Here is a 26,799-nt window from a genome sequence, read left to right as displayed (position 1 = left end):
GTTATACTGTAGGACAGTATATGTGAAGTGCCTTTTTCCCATTGACACATTTTTCTTTTAATGAGATTTTTCATGGTTTAACTCGTTTTAGGAGGTTTATTCCCCCTTCCTTTTATAGTAGCTCCTTAGAACCCTTATGCAAGTAGACCCCTGGAGAGCTGCTCCATTGGCTTCATTGGTACATTAGAATCCTTTGTGAGTAGAAGCTGGGATCCCAGCTACCCGAGAGGGGTGGCTAAGCAGCCTATAGCAGAGCCATACAATGAAATAGAGCATTCACGTTAAAATGACAAATGTGTGGACCACATGGATTTCTGGAGAATTGGCATAAAAGATATTAATGATGAAAATAAAGCTTAATTCAGGTTGTACATGATGATTAACAGTTAGGAGATCTACTACGAATGGCCGTAAAGATAAGTCATTTACTCAACACGTAGTCATCGAATACTTACTGTACCAGAGCAGGAAACACATGATGCATAAATTATATTGTCCTTATAAGGTATCGTCCTTTGTCTCAAGAAACTGAAATTCCTTGCTAGAGGAACTTAAGTTCTCGAGGGCATTAACTCTTATAAGTGGTTGTTGGTTTTCCCATAGGGCACTTAAAAACAAACGACAGCAAAAGCTCTGTTTCTTTTTAAATGTGAAGATGGGTAACTGTAAAAAAAAATTATAACACTCAAAAAATGTAAGAAGGTAGGACAGCAATTGAGATTATAAATATTTTTGAATATAGTTATTAATATATGATATATACTTATTTGGGGTTGACCTTGTGAATGGAATGGAAATACGTGGCCCAAAGTAACAGGGTTTTATAGATTTAATTACGATAATTTCTCTTTTGAAATAATTCGGGCAACAAAATTATTTTATTCATGCTCTATGTGGAACCCAGGGTTTATCTTCTATAGTGAAAGTATTTAAAGATTGCTGTTTGCATAATAGGCAGGAAGGAAAGGAGAAAAGCCCATGACTTTTGTTCACATTTGTTTGCTTTGCAATTAAGTAGAATTCTTTTAACTTGTTTCCCTCTACTACAGTTACTATTATGAAACATATACTTAGACTCCCTTCAAAACACAGTTCATAAAAAGATCTAAGGAGTTAGAGGAATAAAGAAGTACAACTAACACCCTTCCCTTTCTTTCACTAAGTTGAAGACTCTTTAAGTTTCATGTTTCAGCTCTTATTTTTATCTTCAGCCCATGTTTCCTAGTAATGTGATTTTTGATGGTGTGCTTATTCTGTCAAATTCAAAAATAACAAATTTGTATCCTCTGCTAGTTGATTGTTAAGATTTTTATTTTCGTTGTGAACTATATCCTTATAGTGGTTTTCAACTGGAGGTAGTTTTGCCCCCAGAAGGCATCTGGGGGATATTTTTAGTTGTCACACTGATGGTTCCTCTGGCATCTAGTGGGTAGAGGCCATGAATGCTACTAAACATCCTACATTGCACAAGGTAGCCCCCGACAGCAAAGAATTTTCTGTCAGCAGTGCTGAGGCTGAAGCTTTATACAAATAATGTGCATGCACTTCCTTTATAGTAACATGGGAAACATGTTATTTTGGTTCCCATGAGAAGGTTGCTACTATTTGGGATTAAAAAATAAAAAAAGGAATTTGGGAAAAAATATATACATTTCTTATGATGTTCTGGAACTCCTTATGGCACTCAGAAAGATCCTTGGATTTTAAAACCAAGAAGTCACTATTGGAATAACAGCTATGCATACAGAAGTCATTTTTGGGTGCTATAATTTTGAAAGTCTTGTTAAAAATAAATGATTAATTGTGGTGTTGTTTTTTTCCTAACAAGAATTATGCTTTAAATTGAGAAGGACAGAAAGAATGTTGTATCTTGTTTTCCTATATTAGATTGTTACTCTTTGCTAACAGTCTCACAGAAAGATCCATAGCTTCAGACTGACAAAAAAAAAAAAATAAAGTCATTTAACCTGTTTCAAATTGAAAGCTCTTTAATATCTGCCTGCCCAATTGTAGTTCTCTTTTCTGAGACGTTTCTTTTTCTTTGTGATGTTTCTTCTGAGTTGTAATGAAAAAACTTGAGTTTTTTTTTTATTGTTTAGCTTCTAGTGTTAACAGTTCCCTGAACCTGTTAGCGTATATATCCTTGCCTGTAATGATTTACTTAAAAAACTTTTTAGTGTGAAATAATTCTCGAGTCACAGGAAGTTGCAAATAAATGTATACAATGATTTACTTTTTGTCACACAGAGTGTCTAATCTATTACCTGCTAAAAGAATTTTATTCCTGCCAACTATTTGCACCACTGAGACAGAACAGGAACTTGCAGAAAAATCGGGCCCCCGCAGAGCACCAATGGTAATAACCCATTTCTCTAGTCAGCTTGTAGGTGGCTGTATGTGATCAGGAAGCCAGAAGCCACAAGCTGGAAACAAGCTCCAGGACCCAATTTACAACAGGTGTGCTTCTACAAAAACCAGACCAGACCAGTCAGAGCCAAATGGACCGCAGCTCTGACTTTCCGCTGACGTTTCTCCTCAATGTAATGCTAAAAATTATGCCCAGAGGTGGAAACTTAACATGCAAATGAAACATACTGTATATGAAGCATGGTTTGTCAACTGTGTCTGTGGGCCCAATTTCCTGTATTTCCCCACCCTACATGCTTATATGTCACTCCTTACCCACCTCAGCTGCTTTAAAAACTTTGCCTGGCCATTGTTCAGGGAGCCAGCCCAAGGACACTTTGCTTTGTGCAGTCTGCCTTTTGCTCCCGCAGAAGCCCCTGATAAAAGCCTTGCTTGAAAATTCCTGTTTGGGGGCGACTGGGTGGCTCAGTCGTTAAGCGTCTGCCTTCGGCTCAGGTCATGGTCCCAGGGTCCTGGGATCGAGCCCCGCATCGGGCTCCCTGCTCCTTGGGGAGCCTGCTTCTCCCTCTCCCACTCCCCCTGCTTGTGTTCCCTCTCTCGCTGTCTCTCTCTGTCAAACAAATACATAAAATCTTAAAAAAAAAAAAAAAATTCCTGTTTGGCTTCTTATCAATTTCTATTGCCCAGAGAGCCCGAGTCTGGTTCCATAACCTCACTTCCCGGGTCCCTGTCCTAGTAGTTGAACAGATTATCATCATCCAGAGTGAAATTAGGGTAATATTGAAACTTGTATTTTTAGGAATTTGAAAACAACAAAGGTCATTGAAAGATTTATTCTGGGTGAGGAAGTAGTCCTGTACCTCAGTTAATGTAGGATTAAGGATATTTCTCTCTAGTGAAGCCTGCATCTGTGGGCCATGGATTTCTTTTGACATGGTTTCCCAATTAACAACTCCAAATATCTGAGTGATATTTTATTATAGTAGGTCATAAATATGCTTTGGATTAGCCCATGGTCACTTTACTGTGAGTATTGGAGTCCATTTCTGGTGTTTTTATGTAATGACTTGAAGCCATCTTTAGATAGCATTATATGCCATATTATAAAGACATAAGGGGTTTAAAGGTGGGTAAAGAGTTTGAAAACTGTTAGTATGATATGTATTGTATTGGATAGGATACAATTTGTTTTCCTGTTGTATCTTTTAAAGTCCCAAACTAGACAAGATTATAGACATTTTTATATACAGTGATATCTTGGAGAAAGTTCGCTGTAAATGCTTCATTTTAATCTGTATTTGAGGAATCTAAGGGGCATAAAACTTAATGAGTGAATGAGCACCCAGGTTGGATCCAAAGGAGAGAGTGGGAGTAGGGAGACCAGGTAAGAAACAATGGAGTCTTGTAGGTGTGAGGTTAGTAAGGCTGATGAAAAGGCAGGAGCTTTGGGAGATGTTAGATACTCAGTACTTTAAATAGATTACGCCTTTTTATTGAACAAATACTCTTTTCCCCCTTATAATTTCAAAAGTAATACAGGGATTATGAATTACTCATTGTAAAAACAAATTCAAACAATACAGACGTCGAGGGGTGCAGGAAGTAAGTTGCAAGTCCTTATCTCAAGGCTCCGTATCTCTGTATGTCTATATATATCTAAACACATTCAGTATGAGAAAGCTTAAGACTAGAATACACAAACAGAAAGACTGAGGGAAGAACAGACACATTTTTCACTCAGTGGATCAATGTATGAAATAATTTCATTAAGTGGAATTTCTTTCACAAATAAATGCCCAAAAGAGGGTGGGGGGAAGAAAGGACTTCCATACGTTAAAGAGCCTTATAAATGTGTGGACCTGTTTGGATCCTAATTCAACAAATCAATGGAAAAAAACATTCTGAAACAATCAGGGAAAATTTTGATGATCCTGTAAAATTATTGTTAATTTTTTATGTGTAATAACCATATGGTGGATAAGGTTTCTTTTTTAAAGTCCTTATGTCTTAGAGATTCATTCAGAATATTCATGAACAAAATTATATGATATCTAGGATTTGTATCAAAATAGTGTATGTTTGAGGGCGGAGATACATATGAAATTATATTGAAGTTGGGTAATGGGTGCCTGTGAGTTCATTATTCTCTCTGCTGTTACGTATGTTTAAAATTTTCTATAATGAAATAATTATTTTTTAAAGTAGTCACCTAAAGGGAGTGGGATGAAGGGAGAGACTTAATTTTCACTTTAATCAACTCTGCAATATAGCATTTATGAAATATCTTATCACATATATATGAGACTATAAAGTATCATAAGTAAACATGTAAATATCATAAGTAAATGTACCAAACTTGTTTGAAGGAGTTATCACAATGGAATAGGTCCACTGAATGAAAAATGTCTGTTCTTCCCTCAGTCTTTCTGTGTTTGCTAGTCTTAAGCCTCCTCATACTGAATGTGGTTTAGATATATACAGACATATAGAGATACGGAATTTTCGTCCACGGTCCTTTGGTGGTGACCATCTACTTCATCAAATTCACTGAAAAAATTGAGATGCCCTGACTAATGATGCTGGAAGATAGTGTGTTGGGTGTATTGAGAGACTTTGTATCAGACTCCAATAAGGGGTGTCTTCCTAAGGGATTTCCTTGGGCAGTTTTGATTATACTCAGTTTTTGCTCTGGTGATGACTTTGGAACCCAAGCTCCACTTAGGTATGATTCCACTGTACAGTAAACTGAACAGGATTGTAATTGGGAGTAAGTCTGCATGATTGTTTTGAGTTCTTCACTGTTAATACATTTTATCAGAAGTGAGTTTTTGTTTTTATTAGGACACATTGATGGCAGTAATATAATTTGAGATAACTGCTACATTTTTAAGTGTGTATTTATTAGAGTTAACCCATCAGGCATTGAAACTAACTTTTCCCTCTAATTGTCCTTATCTGTTTCATAAGTATTCCAATACCATATCAGGGGATATCATTCATGTTGGGTCAGGGTGAAAAATGGGAGATGAGTGAATGATGCTAGGCTCCAGATGCCTTCCCTCCATTTCCCCACCAAAGCACTTCTATTTTTTTTCCTTGTGTGTATACCTTCAGATTTCTTTTAAGAAAAAGGGTTAATAAGGTTTACAGCAAAAAATTGTTTGAAAATGATTGCTGTGTATACACTGTGAAGACTTACATCCTTTTTAAGGAAATATATTTTTCCCTTTCATACTTACCAAGTATATTGCTAGTTTTTGTGTAAAATTATGTATATATATATAATATATAGGTAAATACACACATATATGTGAATGTCACGTGATTTTTCTGTGACTTGAACATTCAACTTTTGATTTCCATTACGTTTTGGTACTATTTAGTTTTGCATGTTCACTTGTTATCTAATATTTATGATTCCTTTTTCTGTAGGTTTTCAACAGACCTCACATCTCTCTTCTTATGAAATTATAACTCCTTGGAGATTAACTAGAGAACGAAGAGAAGCCCCTAGGCCCTATTCAAAACAGGCAAGTTATCTCCTGAGAAGTATGTATGTATTTAAATTTTACTTTTTTTTCTTTTTTTTTAAAGACAAAGGGTCAACTTGAAACATAACAGAATGAAACAAATAAAATTCTATGACCAGGGTAGGATGCTGATACAGATTTCTAACCCTTTTCTCACTGGTGATGGTTACAGTGTTCTTTTCATAATAATAAGAATTAATCTCTTAGTTCGTGATAGGTAGAATACTTCATACTGTATCTTCACAGATTCTGGAGAATAGTAGTATGTTACGTGTATATATTTCATATATGGGATGTTTACTCAAAAGTGAGTTTTATCTCCATATCAGAAGAAATGTTATGCTGTTAACGGGGTAACCAATGCACAAAAATTATCTTTTATACTATTTTCTCCTACTGTAAAGTTCAGAAGTAATAAGTTTGGAATTCAATTGATTTTGCAAACTCTTCAATTTTACTGTAGTATAATCTAACTTTACTATAATTTAACAGTAGCAGATAATGAAGGATAGAGTTTAGCTTATTATGTCTGAATCGCTGGTATATTCATAAGTAGAAGGCACCTTGTACATTGTGCAGGGACTGGGCCTTATAAATAAAACACTGGAGTTTAGAGTCAGGAGCTTTTAGTTTTAGCCTGCCCTCTGAGTACTACCTCTAGCTGGGTAGGTCATTCAACTGTAGTTCTTCTCTATTAAGTAAGGAATAAATGGCCCTACAATTTACAATTCTTCCTTCCTTTTGTTTTGAACTGCACCTTCTACCATTTGTTTATGTTTTGCCTTAGGATAGAATTGTGTACTTGCTTCATTATTTTTCTCTGTTTCTTCATTTAGCACAGGGACTATGCTTTCCACTTTATTGTGTCTCTGATTTCTACATCAGTACTGCACACATAGGTACTTGTGATCATAATAAATGTCATTCGTATGCCCTGATAAATATTTGGAGAAGTAGAAGCACTGTTTTGTCACTGGAGATATAGCAGTGAACAAAACAGACAAAATTCATGTTCTTATGGAGCTTCCATTCTAGCGGGATGAGGGGGAGGAGACAGTAAACAAAGAAATAATATAGATTAATAATGTAGATTACTTAAGGTGGTAATATGTGCTCTTGAGAAATTATACCAGGAAGGTGGATAGCGAGCGCCAGAAGTGAGGGTAGGGGTGGGGTAAGAGGGTTTGTATTTTTTAATAGGGCAGCCTGGGAAAGCCCTCCTGAGAAGTCAACCCTTGAGTAAAGACCAGAAGCAGGGGAATGAGCAATCCAGGCAGATATTTGGGGAAGCAATATAGTATTATGAAACAATTCTCAGACTCTTCAGAATTTTTCTCAGATGATAGGACAGTGGTGTTTTTATATCTGCCAAGAGCAGAAATGACAGAACAGTACACGCCCAAACTGTGATGATGGAAGGAGCTTGGAATTTTTGTTGTTGTTGTTTCTTACTTTCTTTTATTTTTAGTTTTAATTCTTTTCTTATTGACGTATAATTAACATACAGTGTTATATTAGTGTCAGGTGTACAGTTTAATGACTCAACAATTCTATACATGATTCAGTGCTCACCATGATAAGTGAATTCACCATCTGTCACCAAACAGTGTTACTACCGTCTTACTGACTGTATTCTCTATGCTGTACTTTTCATCTCCATTGTCTTATTTTTTTTGTTGCTGGAAGTTTGTACCTAGGAGCTTGGCATTTTTGATGACTAAGTTGAGATTGAGGTAGATCACAGGTTCGCACTCACTTTGTGGAAGTAGAGTGCCAGGAGCTGTAACTTGGTCTAGGCCCTAGAAATGGGCTATTGATGAGCCCTAGAAGAGGGGATCATGGTATTTCTTGGCAAAATGTTAGCGTCCAGAAACAGTAAGGAAAATAAGAGGACACTTCTGATAATATTATTTGTTGAGTCCCTCTGTGACTTTTCTCTTTGGTCAGAGAGTTAAGGCAAAGTGGAATCTCATGGCTCTAGCGATCCCATTAAGCACTTCTCTTTTTTTGACGGATGAACTGGTGAGTTGCTGGGGAAGTTATTTGAGGTAGAGAAGAGAGTCCCATGAACTTGAGGATGTGTAAGTGCAGGTTACCTTATCTCAGTTCATTGACTCAGATGCTGTCAATTGTAAGGCACACTATTGTTTAATAGACCACTAATTAGGAAAGAAAGAGTACTACCAGTTAGACTGCTGTGCCTTTGATGCATCCTGATTTCAGAGGTGTTCATTTGAGGGGAAAAAATGTGTTTCAGAGGTGATGAAATGTGGTAAACTGTGTGACAATATAAAATCATGAGTGTATGAGTTTCAACTTTTGGGTAACTAGAACTAGAGATAATCTCTTGAAACTAAGAAATTCATTTCAGTTAAACAAAAGGAAGAACTACTTTACACTGTAGGTAATACATGGCCAGACTTAATAGAAATAATTCCTAAAGTTACAGCTGAATTATAAATGAATTTAAAGAGAGTTTAGATGGATGTGCAGGTGATTTCCCACAATAGGTTATTAAAGGAAGGTAGGGATGATTAGGGTATCTTTTTATTATTTAGGAGCAGTTATAAGGTTCTGTAAAACAATTTCAGTCGGTGCCAAATTATTTTAATTCAGGATGGAATTTCCAGCGTCTTATAAATACCTGTTGAAAAGTAATTTATAAGATGGTGTTTTATTGTTTTCTTTTTTTTTTTCTCTGTGCATTTAGGTGTCTTATATCATTCAGGCTGAAGGAAAAGAGCATATTATTCACTTGGAAAGGAACAAGTAAGAAATTTTATTTTGGCTTTTTGGTTTAAAAAATAGTATTTTTTTAATAATTTTTTTTAAGGATTTTTATTTATTTATTGAGAGAGAGACAATGGTAGAGAGAGCACATGAGAGGGAGGAGGGTCAGAGGTCAGAGGGAGAAGCAGACTCTCTGCTGAGCAGGGAGTCCGATGCAGGACTCGGTCCCAGGACCCTGAGATCATGACCTGAGCCGAAGGCAGTCGCTCAACCAACTGAGCCACCCAGGCGCCCCCAAAATAGTATGTTTTTAAAGATAGTATATATATATATTTTTAAACATTTTATTTATTTATTTGACAGAGAGAGATACAGCAAGAGCAGGAACACAAGCAGGGGGAGTGGGAGAGGGAGTAGCAAGCTTCCTGCAGAGCAGGGAGCCCAATGCGGGGCTTGATCCCAGGACCCTGGGATCATGACCTGAGCTGAAGGCAGACGTTTAACAACTGAGCCACCCAAGTGCCCCTAAAGATAGTATATTTTAAATAATATATTTAAATAGTCTATTTAGTTAGATGTTGTTTAGTGGATTGATAAAAAGGTGAGAATAGCAAGAGTAGCAGTGTGGAAAAAGTCTTACTATTTTTGGTTTCCATTGACATTAGAGCAAGGGAAAATTAAATTAAAGCTAAAGAAAGTTGTATTTCAGGAGAAAACTTTTTAGTTGTGATCAGCCCAAGGAACAACTGAGCAGGGGTAAAAAAGTCTTTAATAGTTATATCAGTCTGCTAGTGCTGTCGTAACAAAATACCATAGACTTTAAAAAAAAAAAAAAAAAAGGAAGTTTATTTTCTCACAGTTCTGGAGACCAGAAGTCCAAGATCAAGGGGCCAGTTGGGCTGGTGTCTGGAGAGGGCTCTCCCCTTGAGTTGCAGATGGCCATCTTCTCATGCTGTGCTCCCATGGCCTCCTTGGTGTGGGGCGGGTGGGGGTTGGGGGAAAGAGCAAGCTCTCTGGTGTCTCTTCTAATAGGGACACCAATCCTGTCAGTTCAGGACCTCACCCTTATGACCTTATTTAACCGTAATTACTTTCTTAGTATCTCCATTTCCAAAAATAGCCACACTGGCTGTGAGGCTTCCACATAGGAATTTTTCTTCAGGGGTTGAGAGTGGGGAGAGGGGAGGGACACAGATATTTAGGACACAAGAGTAGTCTCTCACCTCTCCCTTTTAATCTCTTCACATGTTTTCACCTGATCCCACTTCGGTAAGCTGTGTTCTTTGACTGCCTTTTTGAAATGCCAAGTTTTTTTTTTTAATATTATTATTATTATTATTATTATTTTTTAGATTTTATTTATTTATTTGACAGAGAGAGACACAGCGAGAGAGGGAACACAAGCAGGGGGAGTGGGAGAGGGAGAAGCAGGCTTCCCGCGGAGCAGGGAGCCCGATGCGGGGCTCGATCCCAGGACCCTGGGACCATGACCTGAGCCGAAGGCAGACGCTCAACGACTGAGCCGCCCAGGTGCCCCGAAATGCCAAGTTTTTAACCATGCTGAGTCACCCAATTTCCTGTGGCCTGTCTCTCCCTTTTCCCTTTTCTTTCTTTTTTAAAAAAGATTTATTTATTTATTTGTGAGAGAGAGAGAGTGCACAAGTGTGAGGGGGCAGAGGGAGAAGGAGAGAGAATCTCAAGCAGACTCCCCACTGAGCATGGAGCCCCATGTGAGTCTCAATCTTATGACTCTGAGATCACAACCAGAGCTGAAACCGAGTCAGATGCTTAACTGACTGTGCACCCAGGCACCCCCCTTTCCCTTTTCTTATATAGCAAACTTCCAGTATCTTTAGTGAGAGATCCTAGAAAAAAAGGTCACCTAATAAGCCCATCTACAATGAGGTGTGAATGGGGGGATGTAAAGTATTTCTGTCTAAGGAAGTGCTGCTCAAAGCATAGTCCTGGAACCTCTCAGTAGCCCCCGCGAGTTTGTCAAATGCAAATTCACCGGACTAACCCTAGAATGAACCAGAATTTTGGGAGGTGTCATAGCAATTTGTGTTTTAACGAGCTTTCTAGATGAGTTTTATGCATCCTCAAGTTTGAGTAAGACTTTTAATCTAGAAGAGGATATTAATCCAAAGGGTTTGAGTCCTCCTAGCAGAGTTTCAGGCAGTGCAACAGATATCATCAGACAGACTTTCTGAAGCCTTCTACTGTATTTGATGGATATTAGCATTTATTAAACATTTTCTATGTTCTAGGCACTGTATTAGGTACTTTTAGGTATATTATTTATTTAATTCTCACAAAACTCTTGAAGGATCTTGCTTGACTCTAATGTAATGATGTCAATATGTAAAAAAAACTAATAGGTCTAAATGTTTTCTTCTCTTCCTTTTTGTAGGAGATGTAAATTAATTAAAATTATGTCAAAATAATACAGTTGACCTTTGAACAACATGGGTTTGAACCAATGGGGCAACTTATATGTGGATTCTTTTCAATAAGTATATGTACAGTACTGTAGATGAATTTTCTCTTCCTTATGACTTTTTTTTTTTGAGAGAGCAAGAGAGAGAGAGAGAGTGCTAGCATGGGGTAGGGAGAGGGGCAGAGGAGAGAGATAGTATTAAGCAGATTCCACGACCAGTATGGAGCCCACTGTGAGGCTGATCTCACAACCCTGAGATCATGACCTGAGCCAAAATCCAGAATTGGACTCTTAACCAACTGAGCCACCCAGGTGCCGCTTTTTTTTTTTTTTTTTTTTTTTTTTAAGAGAGAGAGAGAGAGGAGGGGAGGGGCAGAGGGAGAGAGAATCTTAAGCAGGCTCCATGCCCAGCACGGAGTCTGACTCGGGGCTCAATCTCACAACCCTGAGATCATGACCTGAGCCGAAATCAAGAGTCCGACTTTTAACTGACTGAGCCACCCAGGCACCCCCTTATGATTTCCTTGACAACATTATCTTTTTTTTTTTAAAGATTTTTTATTTATTTATTTGAGAGAGAGAGAATGAGAGATAGAGAGCACGAGAGGGAAGAGGGTCAGAGGGAGAAGCAGACTCCCTGCTGAGCAGGGAGCCAGATGTGGGACTCAATCCCAGGACTCCAGGATCATGACCTGAGCCGAAGGCAGTTGCTTAACCAACTGAGCCACCCAGGCACCCCGACAACATTATCTTTGGCTTACTTTATTATAAGAATATAGTATACAATACATATAATGTGTAAAGTACATGTTAATTGACCACTTATGTTATTGGTAAGGCTTCTGGTCAACAGTGGGCTGTTAGTAGTTAAGTTTTTGGGGAGTCAAAAATTATATGTGGGTTTTTGACTGCATGGCGTGTCAGTGCCCCTAAGTCCTGTGTTGTTCAAGGGTCAACTGTAGTTCCTTATGTTTATATAGTTTTCATCTTATAAAACATTTTCATATCCTTCATCTCATTTATCATATTGTTATAACAACCTAATTGTTGAGCAGTGTCTGTGGTCCTCATTTTATGCATAAGAATATTAAAGTTCAAGAAAGTTCCTTGACTTGCCCAGCGTCACATAGTTTCTAGGGGTTCAAGCTGGGGCACAAACCCAAGTCATTTGACCAGAAGTCTAGTGATCTATATATGTGTGTTATGTCTGCTGTATATTACAATGCTTCTTGATTTGGTGGCAAATGGTACTTTTCCAGGCATTTGTAAGAGTTGTTAGACCTTTGAATGTCTTTGAAAGGTGGTCATCAAAACTAGTGATCACTAATGAAAAACAGGGTAGATGGTCTGTAATAAAATGGCTCAGATGCATTCTTTGTAGTAATAAGGAAATTATGAAATTCAATAAAGGAGTGACCGTATTCTAGTAAATGCTTATTTTTTCCTTCCATTGCCTCTATAATAGTGGTCTTAACTCTTTTTGGGTCTCGAATCCCCTAAGAATTTGATTAAAGCCATGAACCCCTCTTGTGGAGGAGGGTTATGGGAAAGAAGAGATCACATCTTTCTCTGCCTGTGTGGACAGATTTAAAAATGAAATGGAAGGGTAAGTTAAATAAGAGGTCACATATCACTTTTATTATTGATAAGGGTTGGGGTGGAGGATTTAGCTTAGAAGGAAAGCCTGATGGACCTACTAGTCCTGAACACCAGCATCAGGCAGAGTTAGCCATTCATGTCAGTGCTCCCTAGTGGCAAGTCTGCTTCTGGGGAAGCATAGTGGAATTTCCTCTCACTGGGTAGGCAGTGACTTCCAAAGAGGGAGAAAGGCAGAGCAAAGCAAACTATCTCGTTTATTCTTTTCAGATTCACCACTAGAGGGAGGGAGGGAGGGAGGGAGGGAGGGAGGGAGTGTGTGTGTGTGTGTGTGTGTGTGTGTGTGTGTGTGTGTGTGTGTGTGTGTGTGTGTGTGTGTGTGTGTTGGGGAGAGGGGAGGAGGCAGTGCTAGAGGGAGGGAGGGTGTGTGTGTGGGGGGGGCGGGGGAGAGAGGGGAGGAGGCAGTGCAGTGATGAGCAGGGTTGAATAATTGAAAGGACTGAAGACTCCTCAGGCAGCTCTCAGGCTCATTCAAGTAGGCTTTAATAAAGGTGAATGTTTCAGTGCTTCAGGATGAAGAAAGGGGATTGAAAACTTAACACAATTCCCAGATGTGCTTTGTCTTCAGATTACAAACCTGTGAGATAAGGGTGTGGCGTCTTACTTTCAGGGGAGCCCAGGCACAAGTTTATACAAGGGATCTTTTATACTACTCTGGTCATGTAGCCAAAGTTAGGCTGTGGAACTGATTAAATGGAATGTAAACCATCAATCTCTCCATCTTTAAACAGTATAGGCAAGCTGGGCCCGGCTACCTCCAGGGGGAGTTTGGAACTTTAAATGGCACATTATAAATCACTAGCTAGCACATTGCCTCCCTGACTTGTCCGTAAGCCCTGGAGATAAGTATAGAGCTGCTCCGGTTCTGCTGCAAATGACAGATTCTTTGCTTGACCAAACTTCAGTCAGGCTGCTGGACCTTCTTCTAGGTGTATCAGTGTATCAGTGTATCAGTGCACTTCCTTGTAAAATCCGGTTTTGGCAAGACCCCGACTAAGTCAGTTTAGCAAGAACCACTACCCGCCTTGCCCTTGATGTCTGATCATTCTGGTCGTGTGATCAGGTTCGTCATCCTTTAGCACTCCCCAGGTGATGTCCGATCACACTGTCCTGTTTTCAGCAAGTATCTGTTAGGTTTCTTTAGCTAGAAGCCCCCTCACCCCTGAAGTTTCCTGTTAGTAGTTTTCTGTCCATTGCTACCCTGCTCCTTGGCTATAAATTCCCACTTTCCCCATGCTGTATTTGCAGTTGATCCTTCTCTCTCTCCGCAACTGTGAAATCCCATTGAAGTGGTCCCTACACTTAATGCAATGGTCCTGAGTAAAGTCTGCCTTACCATCTTTAAAAGTGTCATTGGATGTTTTTTTTTTCTTTTGTAGTCATGGTGCCAGGACTCAGATAGGATCAGATTCATCATTGGACCCCTAGATCTCTCACCCAGGGCCCTAAGTATGCACCTTTGAAGGCTTTGTCTTCATTCCTGACTGACTGATCGGGGATCCATTGGTGAGTCCGACTCCTGAACTATTGCTCCTCACAAACGTCCGTTGAAGCTGGTAAGGACAGATTTTGATGTTTAAGATTTTGATTATACTCTCTGAAGCTGGGTTAGAGTCCCACGCTTTTTTGCAAGGTACCTGCTGGCCTGGAAGGTCTTCCTGGCTCCTTGTTCTGAGGGGGGATTATTCCCTGACTCCCTGGGCTGGAAGCTTCTTCCTCCTGGCTCTCTGTGAGGTCTCTCTCTTCTTTCTGTTGCATCCCGCTTCTCCCAGGGGAACTTCTCAGTCAACTGAAACCCCTTTTCTCAAACTCCTGCTGACTTTCTGCTGGGTCTGCTTCCTTTCTTATTGGCATGATTTTGCTGAGGGTAATTTGGAACTTCATTGTCCTCTTCAGGAAACTTGAGATCTCTCCAACTTGACTCCCTGTATCTCTCCTTTCCTGCTGCTTCTACTCCTCCTTCCTCCTCCTACCACCTTCAGCCTTCCCTCTAGTTTCCTTAAATCCTTTGAGATGTACCTCTTCAAGCCCCTGCCACCTCCATCCCTCTGTCCACCCCTGTTGACTTTTCCCTCCCCACTTCAGCCCTCAGCTTTCTACAGCCCCTGGAACTGTAGTTGCCCCTAGCCTCCACTGGGTCCTCTCAAGGGAGTCAGGTACCCCTGAAAGCAACTCCCTGAGGCTCAGAAGAGGAAAAAGAAAGGCCATTTGGAAATAAAGTTAGACAGTTTGTCCACTCAGGGACTTTGGAAATGTCCAGACAGCACTTAGATGTCTTTTCAGTCACTCACCTAAAATTTAGTCCATTGCCTTCATAAGATTACATATCACAGCAAAAAAAAATCTTAAACGTTTCCACAGTTACTGGTAAGCAGGTCACCTTAACTTGGTCCATTTGTCACAAACACAATTTGGATGAAAATACAAAGTGGAGATAAACTGGTGAGACTGCATTACTGTTTTACTGACTCGTGGCTAAAATTTTGGAATGGAAGCTATAAGATCTCTATTTGTATGTGTCTGTATGTTTATATATATGTGTGTTATAGATGTGTTGTAGTTTCCTGCCTCTGGATGGTATTACCAAATTAATTTATAAATTAATTTATAAAATCCCTTAAAGGAGAGGTGCCTGGGTGGCTCAGTCAGTTAAGTGTCCAACTGGTGATTTTGACTCATCTTGTGGGTGGTGAGATCGAGTGCTGTGTGGGGCTCTGCACTCAGTAGGGAGTCTGCTTGAGATTCTCTCCCTCTGTCCCACCCCCCACTTTTGCTTGTGCCCATGGTCTCTCTCTCTCAAATAAATAAATAAATCTTAAAAAAAAAAATCCCTTAAAGGGGTTCTATTCAAATTGGCTTAGAAACTAATGAACACTTACATAAATTTTCTTAAAAGTCAGAGATACAGAAACTAACCCGTCTTTTTTTTTTCTTTTTAAAATTCACATGATTTGGGATAATCTTTGGTAAATAAAGCTAGCTTTAAAATTATTGATAAAATTATTGTTAAACTCTGACAACTTCAGAGTTTTCAGCATTAAATATGTAATGCAGGTACAAAGTTTTTTTCTACCTGTGTTTACTAGTCAAACAGACTTACGTTATTTCTGCTAGATGTTTAAGATTATAAACTATAAATCTAACCTAAAAACAAAATGTGTAATAAAAAGGAATTGCTTAATGTGTATCAAGCACAGGAGTTAAAAAAGACAAGGAAGGAAGAATCATATGAATAACTTTGTAAGTTCCTTAGGTTGTTTGCATCTGTGATTTTTTTTTTTTTTGATACTTGCTTGACTTGTCAAAAGGAAAAAATAAGTTAAGATGATGGATGGCTAGCTTTGTTTAGTTAATGTCTTATGAAATTTTCATGAGTAATTCAAACGTAATTGTTAAGATCAAAATTAAATAGATATAAATGGGATAAAAGTTTATAAATGAACTTCTCAATCATCATTCTGTTTTATACTAGGTCTCCTTAAAAATAGTTTCAAAAACCTTTTCATAACTTTAAATGTTCAAGCTACACAAAGTTAAGTTAATCATGGATATTTTTTGACTATCTAGATCTCATTTCCAAATTAGAGAAAATATTGAAACATTAATTTATTTACTTTTGGCATTTCATTTTTAATATGGTATAGAAAAGCTAAGTATACTTGAATCTGTGAATAAACATGATAAAGTTGTGCTATGAAAAAGACATGTCTCTAGGAATTATGAAATGATAATCTTAAACTTGCTATAGTATGATAGTACGTGAGTTTACAGTTGCCTGCTTCCTACTTTTCATTGAAAATTTGGGTTTCTGATGGTTAAAAATATAGTCAATATATGTAAATGAAACTACTAGGAATAATAAGGGTAAAGAAAAACTGTATAAGAGGAAAGTAAGATGTATTTTTGATAAGGAAAGGTATGAAGGACATGTTTTTGTTAAGGGGAAGAGTACTTTTTATAAAATAGAAGGACTGGTTGTTTTAGAATTCTCTGAGAAAGAAGAAAAGAGTGGGATGAAAACTGAATGGATAATAAGAAAAATTCCTTACAAGATTTGTGGAAAAGGAAGCTTGGAAAAGGAGTCTTTCCTTTTCTGGTCAAAGCTGGCCAAGATTGGATGGATTTATTTGTAGGGTTTTTAATTAATTAATTAATTTTAATTTAAAAAAATTTGCCTTAGTATTAATGGCACACTGATGTCAAACCATTATTTGGTTTTCTCTTTCTGTTAAAACAACAAAGTTTTCTTAGATTATTTGTTTGCTCTTAATAAGAAATTGTAAAAAAGGTTGATTTTCTTTACCTTTTAAGTAATATGCCTGGGAAAACAAGATTTTGTGTTTTAAAATAATTTCCTGTGCTTCGTATTATGTCAATCAGTTCTTTGAAAACCAGGTGTTCTCAATAGTAAGAGCTAAGAATTTTTGTAACTAGGTAGCTTTCTGTATTTGCCTTTGAGATTTTTTCATGGTGACTTTGGTTAAATGGATAACTAAGGATTGTTTCCCAGTGACCTGTGATCCTGTTTAGTCAGATGATCAAACCTTCTGACCTTTGTGACGGCTTCCCCACATCAGGTCTAAGAGGAGTCTTTTTGACCTCAGATTAACGTTGAGATTTCCTAGATGACGTTTGGAAAATCTCATAGGTTTTGTTCTCTCCTTATAAAAAGAGACATGTTTAACTAATTAGGCTTATTTAATATGTTCAGTTACGTGGGAAGCATTGTCAAAAAAGTGATGATTGTACATACAATACAGGTTATGTGTTATATGTGTTCATGAAATTGTATGATATTCATAGAAATTTGTCAATACCTTTATTGTTGAGCTATTATCTTAAATTATTGTATGTCACAGAAATAACAAAATGTCCTTGTCAATAGCATTATGATGAACTCTTATCAGATCTTTAACCTCGACAATTTTCAAGTGTTTTGTCACTCACAGACAGTTAAAATTTTACTGTGATTCTTTTCTAGAAGTGTTTATAACCAGCTACAGGTTAGAATGCTCCTTGATGGCATCACTTGAAAACTTTGAGACCTTGCCATTTGATTGTGTAAGAATTTCCAGAACTAATGAAGAAACTGATGGATTCCTAAGAACTGTTAACCCAGGATTAAGTAAAACAAGACTTAATTATGTGGACCTGAATGAACTGATGAAGAGGATTAAAATTTTTTATAAGTTTTTGTTTGAAATGTTGCTAGTTCTTTAATTTTTTTCTCCAAATTTAAGGAAAACCTTTTTTCTTAAGCTAAATGTAACTTAGAGCAATTTGTAATTTATTCCTTTGTAAACAGCTGAAGCACTGATCTTTCCTTCCTACCTGAGCCCTCTAGAAACTGGAAGCTCTTAGTGTTCTTATTTTCATGGCAGTATAGTTATTTATGTAAGTTCAGTGAAAATCTGTTCTCCTGTAACAGGATGCAATGGAACTTTAGTTATATCACCAGGGTTTTTGTCTGGAATGTCATATTTGAGAATGATATGCGTCAGATCAGATATGACCAGAGGGCTTTAAGGAACTAAGGTTGACTTTGAGGAGCCAATGTTCATAAACCACACCCCTTGGAAAAAACTAGCCTGTATCTCGCTTACAGGGTTTCCTGCCTTATAGGTGAGTAAGGAAGGTCATTTCTGGCAGGTCCAGGCACCTCAGGGTATTTTGAGAACCTTGAGAAGAGTGGAATTCTCCTATATCTGTAAGCACCACAAGCAAAAAAAATCTAGTGGTGAGTTCTTCATGTGGCTTTCCCAGCCCTGAGAGGCTTTTAAAAGTCCAATCTGAGATTACTTATGAAATGTTCCAGCAAATCAAACTCAAACCAGGGCCTGTGCAGTCAGTCATTATTTTTGCTGCACTTATGTAAATAATCAGACCAGGTTTAATGAGACTAGACTTACTTTGCAAACAGATTAGTCTTGCTTTGATTATCTTTGACAGAAATGAGGGTGACTGTAGAGAGAAATTTTTTTTGTTGCAGTAGAAAACTACAGTGTACCCTTGCTGGCTCATCTTGTACATTTTGCCTGGTTTTTGTTTTTTTTTTAAAGGTTTATTTATTTATTTTAGAGAGAGGTAGAGTGAGCGTGTGTGAGCAGGGGAGGGGCAGAGGGAAAGAGAGAGTCTCAAGCAGCCTCTGCACTGAGTGCGGAGCCTGACATGGGGCTTGATCTCTCGACCCTGAGATCACGACCAGAACCAAAACCAAGAGTCATAGACTCAACCGACTGAGCCACCCAGGCGCTCCTCATTTTGCCAGTTTTTCCCAAATCCTGAAATCGTCTAGTTTCTTCCATTAGCTGGCTACAATTCTCCAAATTAACATTTCCAATTTTTCTTCCTTCTGACTTGGAATCATTGAGAATTAAGTCCACCCTTTTCCTGAAGTTCTGCAAGCGGAAGCTGGAAAATTGATATAAATTCCAAAGAAAAAAAATTTTTTTTTACCACAACAGATCATGTATGGGCAACCTTCCTGCCTTCTGCTGTATGGCCCATTCAGAAAGTTTACCAGAAACGCCTGATGCCATCACCAGAGACATTCAAACTGCCAACCAGGAAGATCTGTCAGATGGCCAATACCATCCTCTACCATGCTTCAAGAACTTCAGATCTAAAACTTTGAGTGCTACCCACTGGACTCAGCATCTGGGTTTCTAACTATTAATCTTTGTTTTTCTTTTATTTTCATAGCAGCTGTCCTCATTAAATGCCTGACTGCTAGCTGCATCCAGCAAATGTCCTTTACTACCAAGTTCCAATAAATGATTCAGCTGATCTTAATGAACTAAAGGCATCCAGACAGAAAAACGGATTTATATTGTTCAGAGGAAAGAAGGATGTCTCTTCTTTTCTTAAACAAGAGGGGAGACTGACAAACAGACCACACTTTAGTCAGGCTGTTGAACCTTCTAGGTGCATTGGTGTACTTCCTGTAAAATCTGGTTTTAGTAAGAACTCCTCCCCGCCTACCCCATTTCTGATCCCTCTGGACATGTGATCATGTTCCTCATCCTTTACCACCCTGCAGGTGATTTCTGGTCACCCTGGCCTGTCTTCAGTGAGAATCTGTTAGGTTAGTTTAGCCACACTGCCCCTCAATGCTGATATTTCCAATTAGTAATTTTCTATCCGCTGATCCCTGATACCTTGCCCTTTGGCTATAAATTCCCACTTGCCCATGCTGTATTTGGAGTTGATCCTTAGCACTCCCTCACTGTAAAATGCCATTGCTGTGGTTCCTATACCTATCACAGTGGAGCTGAGTAAAGTCCCCCTGACCATCTTTTTTTTTTTTTTAAGATTTTATTTATTTATTTGACAGAGAGAGACACAGCAAGAGAGGGAACACAAGCAGGGGGAGTGGGAGAGGGAGAAGCAGGCTTCCCGCAGAGGAGGGAGTCTGATGCGGGGCTCGATCCCAGGAGCCCGGGATCATGACCTGAGCCAAAGGCATACGCTTAATGACTGAGCCACCCAGGCGTCCTCCCTCTCCCGCCCCCATCATCTTTAACAAGTGTCACTGAATAGTTTTTTTTCCTTTAATGAAGATAACCCTGTCTTTCCACATAAGGTTTACAGTACTGAGCTCCCTTAACGCGCAAGGGAGCTTCAGGAATCAGCAGTAATTGTCTCCTCCAACTGACACAGATTTTGCCTCTGTACTTACCAGGTTAAAGCAGTGAGTGCTTCTTGTTTATATAGGACTTTTAGGAAAGAGTAAAAGCACTTACTTTTTCTTCTGGAAATATGATGTACTGTATAACCTTATTTGTACCTTTCCTATGAGATGTATTAGAAAAATTTAAAGACATTACTTATGTTTTTTGCAACCAGCGTTTTATGACCATTAGAATAAATATGCAGCCCCGCATTTTTTATGAGGAAGCAGTACACACGATTTCAGATTTAAGTCAATTCATGAGCTTTTTGTTTTATAGTAGTTCCCTCTTTAAATAATGATTTGTCAGGTAAAAGTTTTTATTCCTGCTTATCTCTTCTAGGAGTACTGCCTTGTGAGTTGTGTTCTTAGTTGTATATAGATTAGAATAATTTTAAATGATGTGTTTTATTCCTCTTCCAGTGACCTTTTGCCCCGAGATTTTGTAGTTTATACCTACAACAAGGAAGGGGCTCTGATCTCTGACCATCCTGATGTACAGGTAATATATTTTCCTCTTGATCTTATAGCAAATTTAAAATAATTATAATTTTAAAATGAGTTCTATTTCCCATACACAAGACTGTATATTGTACCGTCACCAAGGGCCACTCTTGACATTTTGATACCTGGAGTTGTCCCAGGAAGGGGGTGGGTGGTGGGTGGTGGGTGGTGGGTGCCTTTACATGGACTAGACTGTATTTTACAGTTCTCCAGGTACTCGGTAGTCAAGTGGTTTTTTTTTTTTTTAAGTCCAGGAAAAGAATCTTCTATTTAATGGTAATCCTTACTGCTTATGAAGGGGGAATGTTTGATATATTTTAACATAGGTTTAAAATTTTTTTTTTGCTGAAAGTTAGTATCTCTGAAAGCACATCTTCCTTATTAAACCATTTAACTTGCCATTAGTTCTTAGTAAAGAAAAAAACACTTGTATGTCCTAAGTTTTTACTAAAAACAGTTCTTTTCTGAAGAAATGTGGCCCTCTGTGCATCAGGGAACAGTATTCCTGAGGACAGAACTGGCCGGGAATACTTGAAATAATTGGCAGTTGCTGAATTTGGCTTTATGTGTTAATAAATTAGAGCATAAACATTTCCAGTGTCATTTGGGAAGAGTGTTTTTATAGTCCCTTTTGGCAGTTAGGTATTCTGTATTTTTTTCTTTTGCATTAGTGTCCATGAGAAGTCTTTGTTCCAATTAAACATGTGTTATTTTTCTCCTAAGCTTTGTAATCTTTGGCTAGGTTGAATTGTTTATGTTAGTTAGGTACTTCTGCAGCACTCTTCCAATAAATAGAAGGCAAACCTTTATTTTAGATTAATTACTAGTACTTAAAAAAAATAAGGATACACTGACTTAGTCTTACTCTTTTCTGATTCACTTTCTGATTCCTTTATTTTAGTGTCTTATTATAATGTCCATTGTTTAATAGCAAACTAGTAGAGCAGCTTAAACATATATGACAGCATAAACCAGATCACAAATAACCCATCTTCTCTGTTCATCTAACCATTCAATTATTTATCCAGAGATTACTGTGCCATGAAGCCAAAGACCACATAATTTAAGCCACTTGACAAAAGCAGTGATCGTAAAGGGTTGTTTTTTTTTCCCCCCTTGGGAGAAGTTTCATGGTGTAGGTTTTGGAGATACACATTGTTTGGACTTAATCCTGGCTCTGTCATTTATTTGCTGGTCACGTTACTTTAACTTGTCTGCACCTTACTATCTTCACCTTAAAATGGCAATAATTACAGCTTCGAGGAGTTACTGGAAGGCTTAAAGGAGTTAATACTTTTTTTTTTAAATTGAAGTGTAATTGACATACAATATTGTATTTGTTTTAGGTGTACAACATAGTGATTCAACATTTATATATGTTGTGATGTGATCACCATGACAAATCTAGTTCCCATCTGTCACCATACGAAGTTGTTACATGTTACTTTGTTCCTTATGCTGTACATTGTATCTCCATTAAATGAGTTAATACTTGTAAGATACTTAGAACAGATAGCCTAACCATTTTTAACTCAATAAATATTATTATTTGTTATTATTGAATATATATATGCTTAAAACTGTTAAAATAGATTTTGGTCATAGAAATTTATGCAGCTGTTATTTTCAAGTAGTATTATGGAATTATGCTTTCCTGGGTGATTGAAAAATATAAACTAAGACAGATGAAGTCTTTTACTTGTTTCTTGGTTATTGAATATTGTTCAGATAGAAGAAAGTATGTCTGTAAATTTGAGATACCAATTAAAACTTTGGTACTGGGAATTTTTGGCATATGGCTAGATTGCCAGATATCATAATGACATTACTTTTGTTTATAAAATACAATGAAATTACACTGAGAAAATTCAAACGCTTTCCCTTATGAGCTATTATTTAAGATTAAAGTAATTTGTAAAGCTATTACTTGGTTTTTATCATCAGTGTCTTTCACAAAGGCCATTTTTCACAAAAAAAACTAAGCTTTAATAACCACTTTATACAAGTTACTGTGTGAAGTAAAACCCCAAATTACTTTGTGTCAGAACTTTGGAGTACCTTGCAAATGCATCAGCCAGTGTCTTCACTAAGTTCCCTAATTAATTAATACTCTTTGTTTCATCCGAAAACTATATTGGCTGCCCTAGGCATTTCCCTCTCAGAGTTCTGTGTATATTTCTCTCCCTAGTTGAGTTTTTTGCTCATAGTTTGCATGTTTCCAAAACTGTGGCATTTGTGCCTTTACTGTAATCACACAGTTTAATTAGATGTTTTATGAACTTATAAAATATGATTTGTTGTTTTTTTAAAGTGCATCGAAGGCTTTGGAAAGATTTAATAAAACCAAGTCATTTAAAAAAATACCATCAAGTTGATAGATTCAGTGACCAAGTGCTGGATTTCAGTCATGTCAAATAAGACAGCTTTCTACTATAATTGAAACTAGAAACATTTAATTTTGGAGGGCCAGGAATTATAAGTATTATTATCTCATAAGTGCTACCTCATTGGTCATAGTAGAAGGTATTTATTTTCCTCTAGTGAGAAGAAGGCCATATCAAAGCTAGACTTTAACACAAAGCACTAGAAAGAAAAACATAAGTGGTTGTGAACTGCCCCACACTAGAAAAAGTTGTAAATGTTGAAATTGAGCCTGTATTTTTAGCATAGAAGTGCTTACTTGCTTATTTATTTATTTATTTAAATTTTCACCACTTTAGACTTATAGGAAACATTGCATGAATAATATAAAATATTCATGCATCCCCTTCACCTAGATTCTCCAAATGTTAACATTTTACTTCATTTCCTTTATTCTTTCTTCTCTATTTTTTTTTCTGAACCTTTCAGAGTATATTGCAGATATGGTATCCTTTTACCCTTAAACACTTCAGTGTAAATTTCCCCCCCAAACAAGGAATTCTTGTATGTAATCAAGTACAGTTTTCAAAATTAGGAAGGTAACGTTGAAGCAATACTATTATCTAATTTACAGATCTTATTGATATAGATTTTTTTGGTCCATCATCCCAGTAATGTACTTTATAGCAAAAGAAAATCCAAGTTCATGTGCTGCATTCAGTGGTTATGTCTCTGTAGTTTCCTTTAGTCTGGAAATCCTTTGTCTTCCCTTGTATTTCATGACACTGGCATTTTTAGGAAGTACGGGCCAACTTTTGTAGAATGTCCTGCAATTTGAGATTGATGTTTACCCGTGATCAGATTCAGGTTATGTAGTTTTGGCAGGAATACCACCAAAGTGATCCCGAGTGGTTCTCAGTGTATCCTATCAAGAAGCATGTGCTGTGGTTAAGTGTTGTTGCTGATAGTGTTAACTTTGATCATTTAGTTAAGGAGTTGTTTGCCCTGTTTCTCCTCTGTTCAGTTAATGTTTTTTTTGCCTTTGTAACGAATATTATGGTTAGACATTTTGAGACTAATATAAATATCCTGTTACTTCTCACATTTTTACCCACTAGTGTTAGTATTTACTAGTTTCCTGAATTAATGGGTATTATGATGGTGGTTAAAATGGTGATTTCCGAATTTCATTAGTGCTTCTCTATGCATTAGTGCCTTCTGCAAGGAAAAGTTTTCCTTTCTTAATTTTAATTATTTATGTCAGTGTAGACTCATGATTCTTACTTTTTCATGAGTGAGATTGAAAATCTTCATATATGTGAGGGCATTTTTATGTTCTTTTGTGAATTGCCTGTTTGTGTCTTTTGCCCTATTTTCCACTGGGTTTTTTTGTTGCTGTTCCTCTAAGAGTTTTTTTTTTAATTGAGGTATAATTGACATGCATTATACTGCATTAGCTTCAGGTGTACATCATAATGATTTGATATTTGTATATATTGTGAAATGATCGCCACAGTGTCATTAATATCTGTTATACATAGTTAAAATATTTTTTTGTGCATGTGATGAGAACTTTTAAGATTAATCTCTTAGCAACTTCCATATATGCAGTACAGTATTATTAACTATAGTTGCTATGCTGTCTTTAATCTAATTTTGTGTTAATTTTTATGTATGGTATAAGATGGTGGTCCAGTTTCATTCTTTTCTATCCAGTTGTCTCAGTACCATTCATTGAAGAGACTGGTATATTCTTGGCTCGTTTGTCAGAAATTAACTGACCATGTAGGTGTGGGTTTACTTCTGGGCTCTCTGTTCTGTTCCATTGATCTGTGTATCTGTTTTTATGCCAACACCATACTGTTTTGATTGCCATAGCTTTGTAGTATAGTTTGAGATTAGGGAGCACGATGCCTCTAGCTTTGTTTTTCTTTCTCAAGAAGAAAAAGAAGTGTCTTTATTCCCGGTAGTGCTTTTTGTGATTCTGGACAAATTTTAGAATTTTTGTTCCATTTCTGTAAAAAACGCCCTTGGAATTTTGATAGGATTGCATTGAATCTGTAGATTGCTTTGGTTAGTCTCGACATTTTTTTTAAAAGATTTTATTTATTTGACAGAGAGAGAGAGTGAGAGAGGGAACACAAGCAAGGGGAGTGGGAGAGGGAGAAGCAGGCTTCCCGCTGAGCAGGGAGCCCAATGCGGGGCTCGATCCCAGGACCCTGGGATCATGACCTGAGTTGAAGGCAAACGCTTAATGACTGAGCCAACCAGGTGCCCCTAGTCTAGACATTTTAACAATATTTGTTCTTCCAATCTATGATCATGGATTATCTTTCTGCTTATTTGTATCTTCTTCAGTTTCTTTCATTAATGTCTTATCATTTTCTGTATATAGATCTTTCCTCCTTTGTTAAATTTATATCTGGGTACTTTATTCTTTTTGATGCAATTGTAAATGAGATTGTTTTCTTAATTTTTCTTTTTGCTAGTTCATTATGAGTGGATATAACAACAGATTTCTGTGTATTGATTTTGTTTCCTGCAACTTTATTGAATTCATTTATTAGTTCTAACAGTTTTTTGGTGGAGTCTTTAGGGTTTTCTATATATAATATTATGTCATATGCAGATAGTGACAGTTTTACTTCTTCCTCTCCTCTATTGAGTTTTTAAGCTTTCCCCTTTGATGTTTAAGAGTTCTTTATAGTTAGGGATGTTAGTCTTCTAGCTGTGATACAAGTGACACGTATTTTTTTTCCCAATCTGTATATTGTGTTTGATTTTGTTTTTTGGTGTTTCTTTCCATGTAGAAATTTGAAAAACTTTTTATATAGTAAAAATTATCATTTTTTTCTTTTATGGCATATATATTTTGAGTGATAGCCTTTCTCTACACCCAGGTTAAAGAGGAATTCACCCATATTTTCTTTTAGTTCTTGTATGGTTTTTATTTTTTATGTTTAGATTGTTGATTCATTTAGATTTTATTCTGATGTATGGTGTGAGGTATGGATCTAATTTTATCCTTTTCCAAATGTCTAACCAGTAGACTGAGCACCATTTATTTCAAAAATCTTTGTCCCAGTTCCGTATGTACTTTGGTCTATTTCAAGTCCCCAAATTCTGTTCCACTGGTGGTTCTCTCAATTCACCACTGGTACCATACTATTTTAATTATTAAGGCCTTGTGATATGTCTTAATGTCTGGTAGGGCTAGTCTCCCCAACAGCCCCCTCCCCATGACCTTGGCTTTTTTTTAGTGCTTTGAAATGGTTTTTAAAGGAGAAAATCTCATTGTATAGTAAAAAAAAAAAAATTTGATATTAGTGATAATATGCTTGTATTTCCAATGGACAATTTGTTGTTCAAAATTAAGGATAAAGCCTCTTTTATTTTTTAAGATGGCTAAATGTAAAACTAATAATAATAAAATTAATATAAATATATGAAGAAAAGAAAATCATGGGATCAAAATTACTTTTTGCCACATACTCTTTTTTTCTTCCCTCTTGGCATCATTAGCTTGTCACAGGATCCCCTGCTGT

At 37.2% G+C, this 26,799-nt stretch overlaps 1 protein-coding gene across 1 annotated transcript in view; it reads left to right on the top strand.

The window, feature by feature from the left end:
• The window catches only part of ADAM9 (ADAM metallopeptidase domain 9), a 148,153-nt gene that overhangs the window by 3,899 nt on the left and 117,455 nt on the right, over positions 1 to 26,799 (top strand). Inside the window, exons 2-4 of the mRNA XM_027600385.2 lie at positions 5,800 to 5,897; positions 8,608 to 8,666; positions 20,813 to 20,891. Of these exons, the coding sequence (XP_027456186.1) occupies positions 5,800 to 5,897; positions 8,608 to 8,666; positions 20,813 to 20,891 (236 nt within the window). The remainder of the gene's footprint in view (positions 1 to 5,799; positions 5,898 to 8,607; positions 8,667 to 20,812; positions 20,892 to 26,799) is intronic.

The sequence above is a fragment of the Zalophus californianus genome, chromosome 2 (genome assembly GCF_009762305.2).
Source record: "Zalophus californianus isolate mZalCal1 chromosome 2, mZalCal1.pri.v2, whole genome shotgun sequence".
Taxonomy (NCBI): domain Eukaryota; kingdom Metazoa; phylum Chordata; class Mammalia; order Carnivora; family Otariidae; genus Zalophus; species Zalophus californianus.
This window is presented reverse-complemented; position numbering and strand designations above follow the sequence as displayed.